The 19,876-nt window shown below is 39.7% G+C and overlaps 1 protein-coding gene across 1 annotated transcript in view; it reads left to right on the forward strand.

The window, feature by feature from the left end:
• Nucleotides 1-5,335: 5,335 nt before the first annotated feature.
• Nucleotides 5,336-19,876, forward strand: part of LOC105874315 (phospholipid-transporting ATPase FetA-like) — a 46,402-nt gene continuing 31,861 nt past the window's right edge. The window contains exons 1-5 of the mRNA XM_012770045.3: nucleotides 5,336-5,437; nucleotides 6,190-6,348; nucleotides 8,769-8,857; nucleotides 16,755-16,951; nucleotides 19,329-19,537. Coding sequence (XP_012625499.2) covers nucleotides 5,401-5,437; nucleotides 6,190-6,348; nucleotides 8,769-8,857; nucleotides 16,755-16,951; nucleotides 19,329-19,537 — 691 coding nt within the window. The 5' untranslated portion in view covers nucleotides 5,336-5,400. The remainder of the gene's footprint in view (nucleotides 5,438-6,189; nucleotides 6,349-8,768; nucleotides 8,858-16,754; nucleotides 16,952-19,328; nucleotides 19,538-19,876) is intronic.

The raw sequence follows: 19,876 nt of genomic DNA on the forward strand, positions 1-19,876 counted from the left end.
CCCAAAGCAAGTAACTCTTGGTAGCAAAGACAATCTCCTTTTTTGAGCCAAATGAAGTATAAACCTGTGCCAAATCAGTAGTATCAGTTGATTTGTCCAAAGGGATTGAATAATGTATATTTTCCTTTTGAAGTATTGCATGAAGTTATTCTGTTAAGTTGAAGGCTAACTCATGCTGCCACTCAGTTATGGTTCTCCTTGAAAGAGGCATTGTTTATACTTTGAAACGTTATTGGGGTCTAAGCATCCTACAACTCAGACAATGCATTCTTTCCCAATTTCTACATCATTGAATGGCTTCCCTTTTTTCCTATGTTTATAAGCTACTTTATAAGTTGCTTCCGTGGCATTATTTCCAGGTCCTATTGCTGCTTGAAAGAATTGTCTTTGTTTTTGCTTTTCATCTTTTAATTTCTGCAATACAACCTTTCATGCCTCTCTCTCTAATTTAAAATATTTGTGGTCCTTTTGAGTGTTAAAATGCTGATGAGCATTCAGTTTCTTTAATGTTGATTTGTAATATGACAAAGCAAGCAAATCATCTTATCTTTAGCAGAAACAAGATAATATTGCAATTCCCAATCCTCATTAAAAAATCTATTTTCTAGCCGGGCGTGGTGGCTCACGCCTGTAATCCTAGCACTCTGGGAGGCTGAGGCGGGCGGATTGCTCGAGGTCAGGAGTTCAAAACCAGCCTGAGCAAGAGCGAGACCCTGTCTCTACTATAAATAGAAAGAAATTAATTGGCCAACTAATATATATATAAAATTAGCCGGGCATGGTGGCACATGCCTGTAGTCCCAGCTACTCGGGAGGCTGAGGCAGCAGGATCCCTTGAGCCCAGGAGTTTGAGGTTGCTGTGAGCTAGGCTGACGCCACGGCACTCACTCTAGCCTGGGCAACAAGCGAGACTCTGTCTCAAAAAAAAAAAAAAATCTGTTTTCTTCCTTCAGTGTTCTCTTGGTTTTCTTTGACATGATAGGCTATTAAGCAGACAGGATTAAAAAATACTGTCAATCTGTACAACTATTCACAAATTCCACTTCAAACAGAAACACAGTGCACCATTGTCAAAAGCTGATAACAGACTGGCATACTTGAACCCCATAAACTCTTGTTAACTAGCCTTGTGCAGTAGTGGCACCTGTCAGGCGGGGGAAGTTAAACTAAATCATGAGTGTAGCAGCCATCAATTTAGCGCTCATAGCTTACTAATGTTCTAATTGTGCAGTCAATCTGGGAGGATTATGTCACTAAAACTTATTCTTTGGTATTTTAAATATGTTCATTTAAAAAAATAAAAGTATAAAGATGAACAAAAATGTATTAATAAAAATAAAGGATTTGTTCTGTAAAATTTGGATTCAGTCAAAAGGCCGTACCTAAGGATCTAAAAGGCCACGTGTGTTCTTAAAGCCACAGGTTCCCCACCCCTGCTCCAGATGAAGATAGACAAACTTTCTTGCCAGTGAGTTGATTTTTTTTTTTTTTTTTTTTTTTGAGATCACCTTTTCACTAATGGTGCTGCCTTTCAAGGGTCCTGGCTTTATGAGGCGTTCTTAGTTTCAACTCACTACCTCTCAAGATCATAAGGTTTCATCTCCTGTCCCTCTGGTGGAAGAAATTAAAACTCAAATTACAGATTATTATACTTGTCAAAGGAACCGCTGAGCTGAAGCCAGCCCGGCAACTAGATTATTAAAACTGGCAGTCCTCTCGTCCACTCAGGGCAAGAACGGCATCAGAACATGCTTACTGTTATGGATTTTATTCCCTTCTTTTCTCCTGGCTCCTTACTTTATGGCAAGTACTGACTTGCTTTTGAAACAATGTTGGGTTGGCTTTATTTTATCTAGCATTTCTAAGTATCTGTAGTATGAAAAATACCAGTGTGCTATGGAACTCCAGGAGGTACCATTCACATAAAGCAGAGTATAATGTGGATGGTCTTCTCTGAAGTCAAAGCATTGCATTCTCTAGCTCTCTGACCATATTTTCTAAACCAAAAGTTAGGATGCAATGCCTAGAAATTAAAAATGTACTTATGGCACAATAGGATTGGATATCTTAAATTAGTAGGGAATGTCTCCCCCTCTCCCAAATCTGGTACACATGGTTGTTATACTGTCCAGGAACAAATTGGTAATAATTCGGTAGCTCCCTATGTAATAAAATGTTAAGTTTTCAAATCTCCAAGAGAAGCCAGAATGTTACAGCCCTTTTTTCTCTTCATGTTTTACTGGTGAATATCATGACAGATAGAATGCCAGAGAACTAGCAAAAGTGAATGTCAAATAAAGACAAAGTAAAATAAATATTCAGATGTCTTTCTCCAGGGCTGGTAGCTACTTATACTAAGAAAGTACTCTTTCTTTTAAAAGAAAGAGTGAATCGGCCGGGCGCGGTGGCTCACGCCTGTAATCCTAGCACTCTGGGAGGCCGAGGCGGGTGGATTGCTCGAGGTCAGGAGTTCAAAACCAGCCTGAACAAGAGCGAGACCCCGTCTCTACTATAAATAGAAAGAAAATTAATTGGCCAACTAATACATACAGAAAAAATTAGCCGGGCATGGTGGCGCATGCCTGTAGTCCCAGCTACTCGGGAGGCTGAGGCAGTAGGATCGCTTGAGCCCAGGAGTGTGAGGTTGCTGTGAGCTAGGCTGCCGCCATGGCACTCACTCTAGCCTGGGCAACAAAGTGAGACTCTGTCTCAAAACAAAACAAAACAAAACAAAACAAACAAAAAAAAAGAGTGAATTTATATAAAAGGACTTTTTTTTTTTTTTGGATTGTAGAGATTGACCCTTCCCAAAGCAGCTGTCTTCTCAGCAAAGGTGCTCTAAGAATATCCATGCCTTTGTGTATCTGGCAAAGTGGTGATGTATGTCATGCCTTAAGGATAACAAGGCTGCATTCAAAAGTGAAAGGAACAGTGGCCTCTAGACATGCCCTCTCTTTCCCAGTCTTGAGGTGCTTGGCATAATAGAATTGTTGGAAGTAGGTAGCTCATGTTTTCAAAATGCTTGCGGCAATATGCACATCCTCCTTAGTCCTTTCTCAGAGAGAAAAGATTTATGGACTCTATGCAGTTGGGAAATTGAAGTACAAAAAAGAGGAAGGACCAGAGCCAGTATTGTAGAATCTGCTCATACTGCAGGGCTGCCTTTTTTGGGAAGTGGGGATTTGAGGGGTCAAAGGTAGTTGTAACATAAATAAATAAAATTGGTACAGCCATATGATAGAATACATTTTAGCTATCAAAAAGGATGAGCCACATTTTTAATAAGTATGTTCCATAATACATTATTAAATGAAAAATGCGAAGTACAGAAAATTATGGATCTAGTGTATAACTTTTAAATGTTTATATTGTTTGTGATTATATGGATTATTTTCTAGAAAGGAATACAAAAAAAAAATTGCTAACAGTGGCCACCTTTGTGGTACAAAACTAAAGGCTGGGGACAGAGGAGACTTAGAATTTTTCTCTTTTTAGACATTTCTTTACTATTTGAACTATTTTACTTAAAAAATTATGTGTATGTATGTCTACATATAGTTTTATAGGGTTTTAGAAAACCCATATAGCCTGAAGTCAAGAGAAATGGGCCCCATTCTTGATTGCGGCAGGGATGCATCACAAATCAGTTGGCCTTCCTGAGCCTTGCCTTCATTCAGCTCAGCCCTGTTGGGGGGAAGCAGAGAAGTTCTCCGTTGTCAAGATAGAACTTTGGGGAAATTCTCAGAGCAAACATTCAAAGGTCATTTTCTTACAGACTGCAGAACGACAAATGGATGAATGTCCGAGTGGGGGATATAATAAAACTACAAAATAATCAACGAGTCACAGTGAGTACCTCTTTTGGCTGTGGCTTTTTCATTTTTGGCTCTAGTGGATGCCAGGAACCCTTGCAGCACTTCTGCTATCCCTGCTTTTGGTGACCTTCATCTGCTTCACTTTCCATCAGAGATCAATAGCTCTTACAGTAAGAAGCTTGTTCTTGTCTGCCTCTCATCATAGCTACAGGTAAAGCGTGAGTAGCTTTGGGAGCGGGTGTATGGTAGCAGTGATGGATCTCAGGCAAAGGAAGTAAACTAATGTCTGTAAAATTTTTAGGGTGAATATCTGTTCCTGAGGTGACTGCTCTTGTCATACTGTAATGTTTAGAGCCTGTCTTCCTGCTTTCCTTATTTTCTCTGACTTTTCTGACCACAGGCAGATATCCTATTACTCTCTAGCAGTGAGCCATACAGTCTGACATACATAGAGACAGCAGACCTGGATGGGTAAGTGTTCCCTCCTGAAGTTCCATTAAGATAATTTAGCCAGCTCAGAATGGTCTCTCACTGAGGGAGAACATGATGCAGGAATGAATTTTACTCTCAGATAGAAGTGGTAGTATATGAGCCAGAGAGCTTAGAAGTATCCAGAAGAGAGAAGACACAAGGCCAGAACCTTGGGACCGTCTAGTTAAGGCTGAGCTCTTGACAGCAATAATTGAGCATCCACTGGCCACAGAATCTGGGCAAACAAACTAGATCTATAAAATAGAGATATCTTCCATCTATAAAATAGAGATACCCTGCCTATATTATATAATGCTGAGGGGCAGTGTAAAATTTCAGAATAGACTTTCAAAGTTTTCAGGGCAAGAATTTGAATATAGAAGTAATTATTTACTGATAAAATATCATGTTCTGTAAAGGATTTAAGGTAAAAATTGATTGGCATGCAAAAGCTAAGGTCTTAGGAATATGGGGCCATCAGCAAAAAGCTTGTCCTCTGTTTTTTTATATTGATTTGCATTCTTACAATTCTTCTTCTTGGTGCCCACAGCTTTTTGAAATGTGGCTTCCATTTTTGCTTCTGTCTCTGGGCATTTTTGTATCAGCAGTTAATATAGATCCCTTCATGGGCCCCATAAATATTTATGAGGTGAGAAGTATATTTCCTTGGAGGTGTGTGCAGATTCTTACCAGGACCTGCTCCTTATTCTTGAAGGGTGCAGGTGTCACCTCCATGTTGCTTTGTGACATCTTTTCATCTCCTGTAGAGCACCTGTCCAGCTGGATCTCATGGGTTAAGTAGTGGCGGTGTGTTGCAGAGAATGAGAGGAAAGAGGGTAGAGTGGGTGAGCTAACTAACACTCAGCTTTCTTAAGAGCCATCTTACTTCAATACTGCCCATGAAAAGGGGGAACACTGGCAGTGACTCTTATGGCTCAAACTTATAGCCCAAGCTCTACTGGGCAACATCTATTTTCTAAAACCCCATGAAGAAGCAGGAAAAACTAGATTTCTGCTGCTGTTGTGTATGTGTCCTGTACTCTGGTAACCCTATGTCCTTTACTCTAGTGAAACCAACCTGAAAGTGAAACAGGCCATCTCAGTTACTAGTGACATGGAAGATAACTTGGAGCTGCTGTCTGCCTTTGATGGTGAGTTAAGAAATAAGTTTGCCCACCTGAATTTTCATCAATAGAGAACTGGTTAAATAAAGTATGGTAAAACCATCCAGTGATTTCTATACAACTCATTGCAAATAATATGCAAGTTGATATTTATGGACATGAAAAGAATTCTAAATGTATAAAGGAAAAGTACAAATTATAAAAGATTGTATGATGTGTATAACACCTATTTTTGGAAACTTATGTATGTTTATGAGTACATATATAGAAAAAACTTGGAAGGATGTACTTTAGAAGGTTTATAGCACATTTCTCAAGACAATGGGTGAGTTTCACTTTCTCCTTTATCCTTTTAATATTCCATAAATATTTACAAAGGATGTATTTGCTTTATTAATCAGGAAAAACCCAAATTATTTCCATTTTGAAAAAATGCTAGGCCTGCTTTAAGTAGTTTCTTAGTTTCTTCAGATTTGGAGCTCATATGATCTGGCAGTACTGATCATGATAAATTATTGTGTGGGTTTTTCTCTGTCTGGATGACCCATGTCACATACAGAATTATTCTTCTTTGGTGCCCAGAAACTTTTGTCTGCTTTTCTAAAGGGAGCTGGTGAGAAAAAATGGGCAGGAGCTGAGAGACAAGAGGAAAGAGATGTGTATATATTTCAAAAGAAGGATTTTCTTTCTTTCGTCTTTTCTGTTAATCCTCCTTCCATCCTGTTAGAAAAAGCCTAAGATTACAGAGCCAGAACTCTTACTCCTTCGTTTTTCTACAGGAGTAGTGACATGTGAGCTTCCCAATAACAAACTGGACAGATTCGCAGGAATACTGGCCTTTAAGGGGAAAAACTACATCCTGGACTATGACAAGCTGCTACTCCGAGGCTGTGTCATCAGGAATACAGACTGGTGCTATGGCTTAGTGATTTATACTGGTATGTTTCCCTGGAGCCACACCCAAACCCCCAGCCTGCTGGATTCCATTCACGGTCAAGTTGTAGGTACTTAGTTTTTAGGATGTACGTTTGGCACTCAGATAGATATCTGAGCCCTATAGCTTTGAGATAGATAGATAGGGAAGTGGATGGATGGTTAGATAGATGGATAGGAGATTTAAGAAAACACTTATTTTTTAAAAATAAATAATGACTTCCTTTTTCCAAGCAATGAGCTTCCAACATTTAGCTCTACCTTTGTTAGAGGAAGGCTTTGTGTTCCAAGACCACAGGGCATTCATGAGTCTCTGCAACCATATCTGGAAACAGAAGAGGATATACATATTGAGGAAGTATAGTTGAATTAGCATGTGAAAAGAAGATTATACATGTGGATTACTCCCAGTAGAAGAGTCAATACAGTGCTTTTATCTATCATTATAGATAAAAATATAAAATATGAAGAGTTCATGCCAGAGAAAAGTCACACATGGATCATTAGCAGTGGGCCCTTTTGAGATGACATTTAGAACCACAGTCCATCATATTTAGTGAGGGGTTTTGGGGGGTTATGATGTGGGTCAGAAACATGGAGAAAGACACTATGTTACCCTATGCCCTCAGCAACAATGGGCATTGATGACAACAACCATAGTAGGAAGTATGAAGAAAGATATACCACAGTGACTACTATTACTCAACTCAGATTCCCAGAGCTTCCATTCTAGAGAATCTACTCCTAGACTTCTATGGAAAACAATGGAACCTAAGCCCTAGGGAGGAGCGTAAGAGTCCAGGAGGCCCTGGTGGAAATTCCTTCACTGGTTCTTGATCTACAGTGGCAACTTCTAGGCTACCTAGTTCCCAAACACAAAAGATTTAAAGTAGACTTATTTTCTTCACTGTACTTCAGCAGCTACCCACATAAAAGTGTCACTCATAAAAAGCTTATTTTTCAGCCAAAGGTTTTTTCCTAAAGCAATAGTAGTAATGTTGCCAACCAGCATGAATTTAGTTAAGTTTTCCCTCTGACTCTTGGTTGGTTACTAGGGAGTAGCCTTGGGAAGTTCTGAGCAAAGAATTGATGTCACCTAATAGCTAAGAGCCTTGAGATATTCAGTGTAGAACTGAGTTGTTGTTCTTGCTACATGGTGAAAGTTCTGCCATGATTTCTACCTTCTTCTTGGAACCTGGGGTAAGGTCAGTCTTTCGAAGTACCCTTGGAAGATATGGTCCCTGTAGCTCCCAGGCTCTGAGGCAAACTTCTCATGACTTCAAGCCCTTCAAGGAATACTTGAGAAGAAAGAATGGCATAGCTTATGCTGTGCATTCCCAGTATTTGCCCACATATCAGGGATGTTCCAGCTCCCCCATGTGTAAACACTGATGAAGTTCCTTCATTAGAGCATATGTAAGAATAGCAGTCAAATGGTAAAAAGACAAGAGAAATTGTTGCTTACAGTTTTTTTCTTTTCCTTTTTTTTTTTTTTTTTTTTTTTTTTTTTTTTGCTGTCACTCTCTTGCCTGGGCTAGAGTGCCATGGCGTCAGCCTAGCTCACAGCAACCTCAAACTCCTGGGCTCAAGCGATCCTCCTGCCTCGGCCTCCCAGGTAGCTGGGACTACAGGCATGCGCCACTGTGTCTGGCTAATTTTTTTCTATTTTTAGTTGTTTGGCTAATTTCTTTCTATTTATAGTAGAGACGGGGTCTCACTCTTGCTCAGGTTGGTCTTGAACTCCTGAGCTCAAGCAATCCTCCCTCCTCAGCCTCCCAGTGTGCTAGGATTACAGGTGTGAGCCGCTGCACCCGGCCTACAGTTTCTTTTTTCTGCAGCCATATCTCTGGTTAATAATTTTCAGCTCTCGTCCCAGCAGTCATTAAAAGTTCCTTACTTCTACTTACTGTCTGCCCTGTCATGAAAAACAGAGTCTTTGTCTCTTAGCCCCAGAGGAGTCTCAGCTCCCCAGCTTTCACCTCAGAAGAAATCACTGCCATTGCCTTTTCCTTTATTCTGTTCCCAGTTAGAAACTTTAAATATAGCCTCGCCCAGCAGTGGGATCCCCCGAAAGAAAGCAGAGATCTCAGAAAATTCCTTCTCTAAACTAATAAACCAGATGATGATGAGAGAAAGGCTTGAGACTGTTATTCCAACTTAACTTATCTATGAAAGTCAAGACTGTCTGAGGTGCTACCAAGAGAAGGGTCTGTGCAGATGCACTTTACAGAAGTGGTTAGGACTATCCTTAGAAACAGATTTTCCATTCTTTGAATTATTGGCACCAACTGTGAGCCTTTCTCCAGGCTTTATCCCCTGGATTAAAAGGTTAGATTAGGTGATTGTACAGGTAAATTCCAGTCAGTTCCAAGCCTCTGAGTATATTCAGTGATTCTAAGATCTGATGTCTCCCTGATTTACTTAGGGCCAGACACCAAATTAATGCAGAACAGCGGGAAGTATACCTTTAAACGGACACAGATAGACCATCTTATGAATGTCCTCGTGCTCTGGGTAAGTTACGGATTTTTTTTCTCTGTTTCTTTACAAATAGAAACTTCCCTTCCTTCCACAGGAAAGGTGATATTTCCAACTCAGAATTTAGTTGTTTGAAAGCCTCAGACAGTTTTAGTATCCCACAGACTAAAATCTGAAGCAGAAAATAGTAGAGCCAATTTACATGGGAGTCTAGTTTATACCACTGTTGTAGAGGATAGTCACAAATTGTTTAAGGAGATATTTTGTTTTGATTAGTGGTACCAGAATGGATCAAGGACCCTGCTTTAGAAATTAAGACATATTTTTGTTTTCTCATAATCAGTTTTACTCATGACCACTTTAATAACACCTTACTTAGACTAATAGAACACCTTATTTAAACTTATGATTTTTAAAACTATTTCCTTAAAGGGGTGGGGAACCTGCAGCCTTAGGGCCACATGTGACCTTTTAGATCCTTAAGTCTGGCCTTTTGACTGAATCCAAATTTTATAGAGCAATTCCTTTTAATAAAGGGATTTGTTCAGTGACATTTGGATTCAGTCAAGGGGTGTACTTGGAGATCTGGAGGGCCACATGTGGACTTGAGGCCACAGGTTCCCCACCTATCTGCCTCATTTTGAAGTTCTTGCTTCAAAAAGAGCAGCTCTACATTTATGTGTTTTATAAAAGTTGAAAAAATAGAGGGTTCTTCTGCTAAGAAACGAAATCCGAAAAGAACAATATATAATAATCAGCTTTGTTGATAGAAGCTTAAATTGAAGACTAATAAGTTAATTTTTCTATGCTGATACAGGTTGCCTTTATTCATGTTAGATATAGACAGATTAATTTCTTTACTTAAATGGCTTCTTTGCATGGCTGAGTAATTCCAGTGATGCCCACACTTAATTTCATGACTTTTCATCTTTATTTTTTATTCTACTGTTTAGACTCTGAAATCTCAAAAATTTCTTTTCTTTCTATATGTTTTTCATTAATATCTGAATTATAAACTGCGTTTTATCCTTTATTTATTATATGAAACATCACAGTTCCTTTTCAAAATCCTTTGGATTTAGTAAATGGGATTTTATTTGTTTGTTTGCTTCTGGTTTTTTTTGTTTGTTTGTTTTGAGACAGGGTCTCACTCTGTCACCCAGGCTACAGTGCAGTGGCCTCATCGTAGCTCATTGCAACCTCAAACTCCTAGGCTCAAGCAATCCTCCTACCTCAGCCTCCTGAGTAGCTGGAACTATAGGCATGCGCCACCACACCCAGCTAATTTTTTCATTTTTAGTAGAGATAGGGTCTCACTCTTGCTCAGACTAGTCTTGAATTCCTGATCTCAAGCAAACCTCCTGCCTCTAGGATTACAGGCTTGATCCACCATTCTTGGCCCATTTTCTGATTTCTTAATAAGGAAGACAATCACAGTCAAGAATTCAGGAAGGTAACAAAGGCAAATATTCTTTTGACAATATTGGGAATGTATATTATTAGACAGTAAGCTAGGTCATTTAGCTAGGCTTGTCTTCAAAACAGGATGTCTCCCATCTATTTGTGTACCTGTTTGAATGGTAGGATAATACTTGACATCTGTGGAGGGATCTTAACTTTTTAGACTATTTTCATAGTATTAATTGCAGCCTCGCTATAGCCATGAACAATAAGCAAGTCAAGAAATATTTTTCCGGCCGGGCGTGGTGGCTCACACCTGTAATCTCAGCTCTCTGGGAGGCCGAGGTGGGCAGATCGTTTGAGCTCAGGAGTTCGAAACCAACCTGAGCAAGAGCGAGACCCCCGTCTCTACTATAATAGAAATTAATTGGCCAACTAATATATATACAAAAAAAATTAGCCAGGCATGGTGGCACATGCCTGTAGTCCCAGCTACTCGGGAGGCTGAGGCAGCAGGATCGCTTGAGCCCAGGAGTTTGAGGTTGCTGTGAGCTAGGCTGACGCCACGGCACTCACTCTAGCCTGGGCAACAAAGTGAGACTCTGTCTCAAAAATAAATAAATAAATAAATAAAAATGATTAAAAAAAAAAAAAGAAATATTTTTCCCATTTGACAAATTATAAATTGAGACACAGTAAAAATAAGTATCATAAAGTCCCACAGAAAAATAATAGCAGACAAGTCTATGACTCATTGAGTCATCAAATCATATTTACTGAAGATCTATTATGTGCAGATGTTGTGAGATGTATGTATCTAGCATGTGGCAGATGTTGTGAGAATCATAAAGGTATATAAGACCTGACTCCAGCCCTTGAGTGTCTAAGTCAGTTTGGTGGGGACAGGGTATACCAATATCACTATATGCCAAATGCATTCTTCATGTTAGAGCTCCGGAGGGGCTCCCAGCTAGAGTCAGCAGGTATGGAGAGCAGGAGTGGGGTGTGGGGCAATCCTCAGAATAATGAATTTTAAAACTGTCCATAAAACAACCTGGGCAGCAATTGCCATCTGTACATCCTACCTGTATAGCATACATACAGTAAGAACAAGTATGTTTGCCTTCCAGTTCCAAACAAGAGAACTGCTTTCGAAAGAATTTAACAACCTACCTGCAGAGGGCTAGGACTTGTAATGCAGGTATCAGCACTTCAGAGTAAAATGCACTTAATTTCAAATCTGGGGAGCTCAAGTTTGCCTGCAAGCTGCTTGTGCATCCTAGGGTGAAATCTGTCAAACAACATATTTTGTCTCCCTACGTAAAACTCATGGGTCCCCATTCAGGAGAATGGCCTGTAGGGCAAACAAAATTAACCAAAGGAAACAAAATCTACTCCAGCAACCTATAATGATAAAGCTATTCTTTTATTCATATTTTAAGTGGACTAGAAGGAAACCAGTAGCACAAAAAGGAGGATGAGAATGAACAAATAGAATAACTGACGCTGGGCCAGGCACAGTGGCTCGTGCCTGTAATCCCAGTACTTTGGATGGCTGAGGCAAGAGGATTGCTAGAGGCCAGGAGTTCTGAGTCCAGCCTGGGCAACATAGTGAGACACTCATCTCTACACAAATTTTTAAAAGACTAGGTGAGTGTGGTGGTGTGCACCTGTAGTTCCAGCTACTTGGGAGTCTGAAGCAGGAGGATCACCTGAGCCCAGGAGTTCTGGACTGTAGTGCTCTATGATCACATTTGTGAATAGCCACATGCTCAGGCATGTCAGCCTGAGCAACGTAGTGAGATCCCCATCTCCAAAAAAAAAAAAAACTGACCCTGGAATAAAGAGATCATAATTCAGGGAAAAGGAAAGAACTTTGAAAAAAGTCCTATTACTATTCTCAGAGAGAAGAAGCAATTGAATACATAAAATAAGAATAGGATGATTTTTAAAAAAAGGAAAAGGAGAAAAAAAGCAATATAAAAAAACAACAACAAAAAAGAATTTTGGAAAGTAAAAATGGGATTGTTAATATTAAAAAGCCAATTAAAGGGCTGAAATAGAATCAAAAAACTATCCTGGACCATAAAACAAAAAGACAAAGAGTTAGAAAATATGAGAGAAGTACTTTTTCTAACAGAGAACCAAACCAGGATGGTTTAGGTGTAGAGAAGCACCTCAAAAATTTTCACAGGGATAATACAGTAACACAGATTGAGAATTAGATTCACATCAGACTTCTTATTAGCAGCACTGGGTCCTAGAAACCAATAAATAGGGTCATGCCTTCAAAGTTCTCAGTGAAATTTATTTTGACCTAGAAATCTATACCCAGGTGAACTACAAATTAAGTGTGAGAACTTGTTCCTACCTTAAGACCTTTACCCTTGCTGATAATGTCTGCTTCTTTTCAATCATTCAATGCCACCTTTTCATAAGCAGCAAGTTAAAGTTTAAAAAAAGAAAAGAAATCAATGCCATTTTTTTCAGAGAAGCCTTCTCTCCCACCTTGTCTGGAAGTAGCCACCCCCACCAAGACCCTCTTTATTCTATTAACCAGTCTTATTTTCCTCACAGCACTTATCACTAGTTAAATGGTTTCTTTTCATTTCTTACTTATTGTCCTTCTCTCTCCATAAGGGCATTGTCTTTTTTCACCACTGTGTCCTTAGTCCTTATGCCTCCCTCATAATGGGAGTTTCATTATTAATTGTTGAGTGAGTGAAAAAAATGAATGAATGTCTTAGCAGCCAAATTATGAGCTCTACAGTAGAAATTATACCATATTTGTCTCTATTTTTGGGAGTGCCTTACACAAAGTAGTATTCAGGAAACATAAATATCTGTTGAATGATTATTAAATGAAGTGTTCTTGAATTGGCTAGGTTCTTACAGCTCAGCAGTTTTGTTTATGTGGTATTTGTGCCAGGACATTGTAAATGTAGTCAGATGTAATATACTCTCATTTCTTAAGTAAACTGAAGCAGAAATCCTTCCTGATTTAAACAATTTATTTTTTCCCCATTTTGGGAAATGTTTCTTAGGGGAAAATCTGGCAGACACAGGAAGCATGTTTAGTAAAGCTGCTTCTTGGTGAGCCCACAGCTGAGCTGGGAGTTTGAACCCCACCCTCTCCCCAGTTACCAGAGCTCCCAGTGACAATGCCTTCTGAGCCCTGACCTGTTAAATAGGAGTGTGTTTGTGGAGCAAAGGAGCAGAGCGCTTGAAATTGGAATGATACCAGAAATCCAGGACATATTTCTAGGGTAAGACACATTGTAGATAGAGCACAGATGTGAAGGGCCAAAGACCAAGGAGTACTTTCTCTTTATGGGCTGCCTATGAGACCTGAGAGCTCCGTTATAAGAGCCATGGCCTTAGTTCTAGATTCGTTTTGTTGAGTGACAAAATTGAGTATTTATTTCAGCCTTTACTGGAACCACTTTTTACTAAATGGGAAGCTATCTGTCCTTCTTGGTTCTGACTGGCTCTGGTAAAGTGGCAGAAAGCAGATTAACAGTTACCTGGGGACCAAGAGACGGGAAAAATGGAAAGGAGAAATGACAAAGCAATACAAGAAAACTGGGGGATAATGGATACTTCATTATCTTGAATGTGGTGATGGATTTACGAATATGTGTGTGTGCATAATTGTATACTTTAAATATGTGCAATTTGGGGAGGATGGTGACTAGAAGGGGACGTGCTGGGTTCTGGGTGCTGGAAATGTTCTATTTCTTCATCTGGGTATTAGTTCCATTAATGTGATTACTTTGTGAAAACTCATCAACTTATCTGTGATTTCTGCATATGTCTTTATGTGTATTAACAATTCAATGTTAAATAATTAAGCCTGTAGTCTCAGCTACTTGGGAGGCTGAGGTGGAAGATTGCTTGAGCCCAGGAGTTCAAGGCCAGCCTGGGCAACATATTGAGGCTTCATCTGTAAAAAAAATAAAAATAAAAAATAAATTTAAAAATAAATCAAATAGGCCAGGTGCGGTGGCTCACGCCTGTAATCCTAGCACACTGGGAGGCCAAGGTGGGAGGATTGCCTGAGCTCAGGAGTTTGAGACTAGCCTGAGCAAGAGCGAGACCCGTCTCCACTATAAATAGAAAGAAATTAGCCAAACAACTAAAAATAGAAAAAAATTAGCCGGGCATGGTGGCGCATGCCTATAGTCCCAGCTACTCAGGAGGCTGAGGCAGGAGGATCTCTTGAGCCCAGGAGTTTGAGGTTGCTGTGAGCTAAGCTAATGCCACAGCACTCTAGCCCAGGCAAGAGAGTGAGACTCTGTCTCAAACATAAATAAATAAATAATAAGTTAAATAATGAAAAGTAGAGGGCATCAGATTAATCTAGAACTATGGGTAGTATAGTTGTGTTAGTCAAGATAAGATATCTGATGTAACAAACAGCCTCAAAATCTCAGTAACAGCATAATAAAGATTTATTTCTTGCTTGTGTGACAATACAATGAAGATTGTTATGGGGAGGGGCGGCTTCCTCCACCAGTCACTCAGTAAACCATGCTCTTCCCAGCTAATGTCTCCACCACCCTTTTGAGTTTCAGGATCCTGTCGTTTATTCTCTGCATCCAGCCAGCAAATAGGGGAGGAGAGAGAACAGAAAGACTTATATATAATATCTTTTTAGATTCAAGCCTGGAAGTGGCATAATTACTTCTGCCGACATTACATTGGCCAGAACAAAGTTACATAACTCTATCTAACTACAAGGGAGCTTGGGAAATATACTCTACCTATGTACTTGGAAGGAAAAGAAAATAAAGTTTGGTGAATATATACCACTGTCTCTGTCACAGTCTGCCCTTCTGATCATCTGATATCCATTTCACTTTTCCTCCCACATATGACACATATGAAACACCCTCATCATCTCCACATAATCCTACCTACCCAGTCACTGAATCCAACTCACACCCCAGGATCTCTGGCTGCTGCACAGTCCTCTTATCAGATCTAACTGTGGTTCCTCTTGGTCTGGAGAGATGGGAGGAATTCCTTTATTCATTGTTCTCTCAAGTGACCCCTGGCTCTACGCCTGGGGAAGTTTTTCCCCATTTGGGCCAACTCTGAATTGGATGTTGGGGAATATGCTGTCCTTGGAGGCTGCAGTTTTCACAACCTTCCTCTGCCCAGTGTTGTTTTAATGCCTCCCAAACAGTCACAAGCTTATTAAGACCAGGCTCATTGTCACTTTAGTAATACCACTCCTCCAAAACCTATCAGACTTCTTATCTGTTTGCACATGGAACCAATTAGTTCTATGTGCCAAGAACCCACCAAAATTCTCTCCTAAACATAGTTCTTAAATTTGTCCTATTTCTTTCCTTCTTTGCCCCTCCATGCCCTTTTCTCCCAACTTAATGGCAATAAAGTTGAGTCTATCTGGAATAGTAGTCATGGGTATCACCTTTAATCTGAAGTTTGCCTCAAGGCTGAGTCACTTCATTCAGCTGAAAAGAATTATTTGGCCTTGGTTGCTTAAGGTTTCAATCTTATATCTTCCTGTTTAGAGGTCATAGTTTGTTGCCCCAAATTTCTTAGGTTCTTTTTTTTTTTTTAAGAGATGGGGTCTCACTGTGTTGCCTGTTCAGTGGCACGATTGTGGCTCACTGCAACCTCAAACTCCTAGGCTCCAGTGATCCTCCCACCTCAGCCTCCTGAGTAGCTGGGAGCACAGGCGTGCCCAGCTAATTTTTTTCATTTTATTTTAGAGACCGGGTCTCACTGTGTTTCCCAGGCTAGTCTCAAACTCCTGTGATGCTCCAGATTTCTGTACTCTATATTGTTTTTCATTTCTGCCTACAAATTGGCAAACGATTTCTCTACTTCAACTCTTTCTTTTAATATCTCATCAGAGGGAGCCAACAGTAGCCAACACACGATAATATTCTGATTCTTTCTAACCACTTCTCTTAGAGCTGCAGGTTCAGTAGGCACATGATCTACCTTTCAGTGTTATCAAATTCTTTACTATTAACATGATTGCCATCTTTCCAGCCTTTTATATCTGTTTCCTTACTACCCACCCCCAACTCCTAAGCCAAAGCCACACATTTTAGACTTTTGTTAAAGCAGTACCTCACTTCTGTAATGGAATGATTAGGAGCTTGAGTTCTGGAACTGGTTCCAAACCTGTTTCTTCTACTCAGTATCCAAGTGACTTTAGGCAAAATACTTTTCCACTCTCAATATCCAGTTCCTCGTCTATTATTAAAAGGGATTATTATAAATATTAGACAACATCTATAAAGTACACAGTTGCTAGCACTTAATTAATACTTAATATGTTTTAGTTACTATTATCTCCCTTCAGAATCCCAAGGGTGGCTCCTGCATGGCTTTCTTTTCTGTCCTTTGTGCTACTGCCTAGAGCCTGTGAACTGTAGGGCCTCCCTGCCCTCTAAGGAGAGGCACTTGTTGAGAGATAAGGCTCCAGAAGTTAGAACTGTGAAGCAGCACATACATTGGATGAAATGTTCATTTAATTTTTTTTTATTTTTAGATTTTCTTTCTTTTAGGCTTCATGTGTTTTATCCTAGCACTTGGACATGGCATTTGGGAGCAAAAGAGAGGCTACTACTTCCAGATTTATCTGCCATGGGAAAAATACGTCTCTTCATCAGTTATCTCTTCTTTCCTCATATTCTGGTCCTACTTCATTATTCTCAACACCATGGTGCCCATTTCCCTCTACGTCAGGTAGGTTTCTTTGGTCACTTTGAGTTACGGAGGGAGGAGTTGACTCCATACTTCTTGCTTAATTCTCCAACTAGCGTGAACTTTTAGAAAGCATCCACCATGTTCCCTTTGACCCTTTACTTTCCACAGTGCCCGGTGTGCAAAACACTCTGAGAAATACCTAGAGATTGCATAAATGCCTTCCATATCCAGTGTTAGATACTATGTGGTTTATACAAAAATATAAGCATCCCTGCCCTCAAATAACTGATAATGTTAAGTGACTAAATAAAATGTACAAGTACACAAAACCACTAGAAAAAAAATGCACACAAAGCACATGATGCCAAAGCACGGCCAGGCCACCTCTGGTTTACCAATGAGATAGGTTCCAGACACTTGCTTGTAAGTCAGTAGTCAGAACTCATAATGCATTTTCCCACAGAATCTACGTGACAAGTGGCAGATAGGTGTGACTGTAACCTAAGTTCCGTTCCTAAAAGTTGAAGAACAGAAAGGGCATTTCCTCCCCCTTTTCATAAGCACCTTGGACAAAAATTTGAAACAGATGAAATAAGTCTTTACCATACTCTGATCTTCCCTTCCTAGGTTCTACATTCCCTTATACATATACACACCTAAACATATTTTAATTTCTCCTTTCCAGGTTTTCTAAACCCTGCACTGTGGCTTTTTGATAACCCTAAAAGCACCCTACATTACTAGATTATCTTACTTAATCAATATTTATTAAGTACCTACTATGTGCCAAGCACTATACCAGGTGCCAGGGATAGAAACATGAATAATAAGGTAGCCCTTTCTCTAGAGAAGCTTACAGCGTAGTTATAGAAACATAAATAATTATGGTACAATATGAAAAATGATACAATAGAAATATATATGACTGCTAAGAGGAACTTTGAGAAGGAATTGATTTGTTCTGCCTGAAGATTTACAGAAAAGGTAATATTTGAAAAAAGAGTAGGAGTCAGTCACCAAATAGAATATAGCGAAAGAATATTGTAAGTACAAAGTTCAGCATGTACAAACATTTGGAGGTTTTTTAAAAGCTTGGTTTGTTCATAGAACAGTGAGTAGCTAAACTAAGGTGATGTATGATTATTTAGGATCAGATCAGAAGAGCCTTAAATTCCAGGCCAGAGAGTTTGGGTTTTATTCTAAAGGCAGTAAAGAGCCAGCAAAGATATTTCTAAGGCAGGAAATAATGTGACTGGATGTTTGGGTTTAGAGAGATTGCTATGGTGGCCGGTATAGTAAAGGATGGGCAGGCCAGAACTCCAGGAATGGGAAATATCAGTAAAAAGTCAATGATGAGGCCAGGCGCAGTGGCTCACGCCTGTAATCCTAGCACTCTGGGAGGCCGAGGCGGGCGGATTGTTCGACGTCAGGAGTTCAAAACCAGCCTGAGCAAGAGCGAGACCCCGTCTCTACTATAAATAGAAAGAAATTAATTGGCCAACTAATATATAGAGAAAAAATTAGCTGGGCATGGTGGCGCATGCCTGTAGTCCCAGCTACTCGGGAGGCTGAGGCAGTAGGATTGCTTGAGTCCAGCAGTTTGAGGTTGCTGTGAGCTAGGCTGATGCCACGGCACTCACTCTAGCCTGGGCAACAAAGTGAGACTCTGTCTCAAAAAAAAAAAATTTTTTTTTTAAATTAAAAAATACAAAAATAAAAGAGTCAATGATGAGGACCTGAGTACCTCCTCCCTTGCCTCAAAGGAAAAAAATTCCATGTCTCTTAAGGCAGCTGTCTCGACAATTACTAATAAAGCAGTCTAATGTTAAGTATGAATAATGATAGGAATGAATCCCCTTGAAAGTCTTCACTGTTTTAAAATGAAGATGCTTGTTAACTAACTATAAGGAACCCATTTGGAACAGAAGAGGAGTGCAACAAAGCCAACAGGGAAAATCATATTAAATGAGAGAAATTCTGGTGTCAAGTTTCTCTCTCTTCCCCATGTGACAGCAGCAATAATGCTCAAATTAGGCCAATGTAGCCTTTGATAAGTTAACTATTATTCCATCAGACCTAGAATTACTGCAGAAGTTCAAAAATTTTAATTTTTCCTGGACACATTTTGAAAGAAGAAAGAATAAAAGGGAGGATACGACTCAGAGAAGTTAATCAGGTATATTTCGGTCCAGGTGGTAAAGCCTTGAGTTATAATGGTCAAAGTGAGAATTACCACAGAATTACCATGGGTTGGCTGGTGGGAAAGTTCCTTCAGGAGGGTAGATTCCCAAGAAGATACTCTGATTTTCAGATACCGGCCCTGACCTGCCATAGCACTGGTAAGAAGGAAACCAGGATGATATATTTGCTTGTCCTGTTCTGACCCAGGACCATTCTTTTTTTGCTTTCTCCTTAGTGTTGAAATAATAAGATTGGGCAACAGTCTCTATATCAACTGGGATCGGCAGATGTTTTATCAACCAAAGAACACACCCGCACAGGCTCGTACCACCACCCTTAATGAAGAGCTTGGCCAGGTCCAATATGTGTTCTCCGACAAAACAGGGACTCTGACTCAGAACATCATGATTTTCAGCAAATGTTCTATTCATGGGAAACTCTACGGTATGCATGTCTTCCTGCTTTCCCCAAGTCCTGGGGAAATTCTACTTTGCAAATTGTTTTTCAAGAATAATCTAACTCTAAATCTGTAAGCCTCTGAAATTCACATTCACCTTCTATTATCTCACAACCCTCTCTATTCACTAACAAAGAACACCCAGCCCATTCAATTCTAACCAAAAAGTATTTGTTTAGCACCTTATAGATGCAATCCATTCTGTTAGGCATTGAGAATACCAACACATGCAAGACTTAGTCTGTGTCTCAAGGAGTTCCCAATGTCTTGAGGAAAAATTGTACCCTTAGTTCATTCATATATTAAGTCGGATGGTTGTTGGTCAA

Source organism: Microcebus murinus, chromosome 12 (assembly GCF_040939455.1).
Source record: "Microcebus murinus isolate Inina chromosome 12, M.murinus_Inina_mat1.0, whole genome shotgun sequence".
Classification (NCBI taxonomy): domain Eukaryota; kingdom Metazoa; phylum Chordata; class Mammalia; order Primates; family Cheirogaleidae; genus Microcebus; species Microcebus murinus.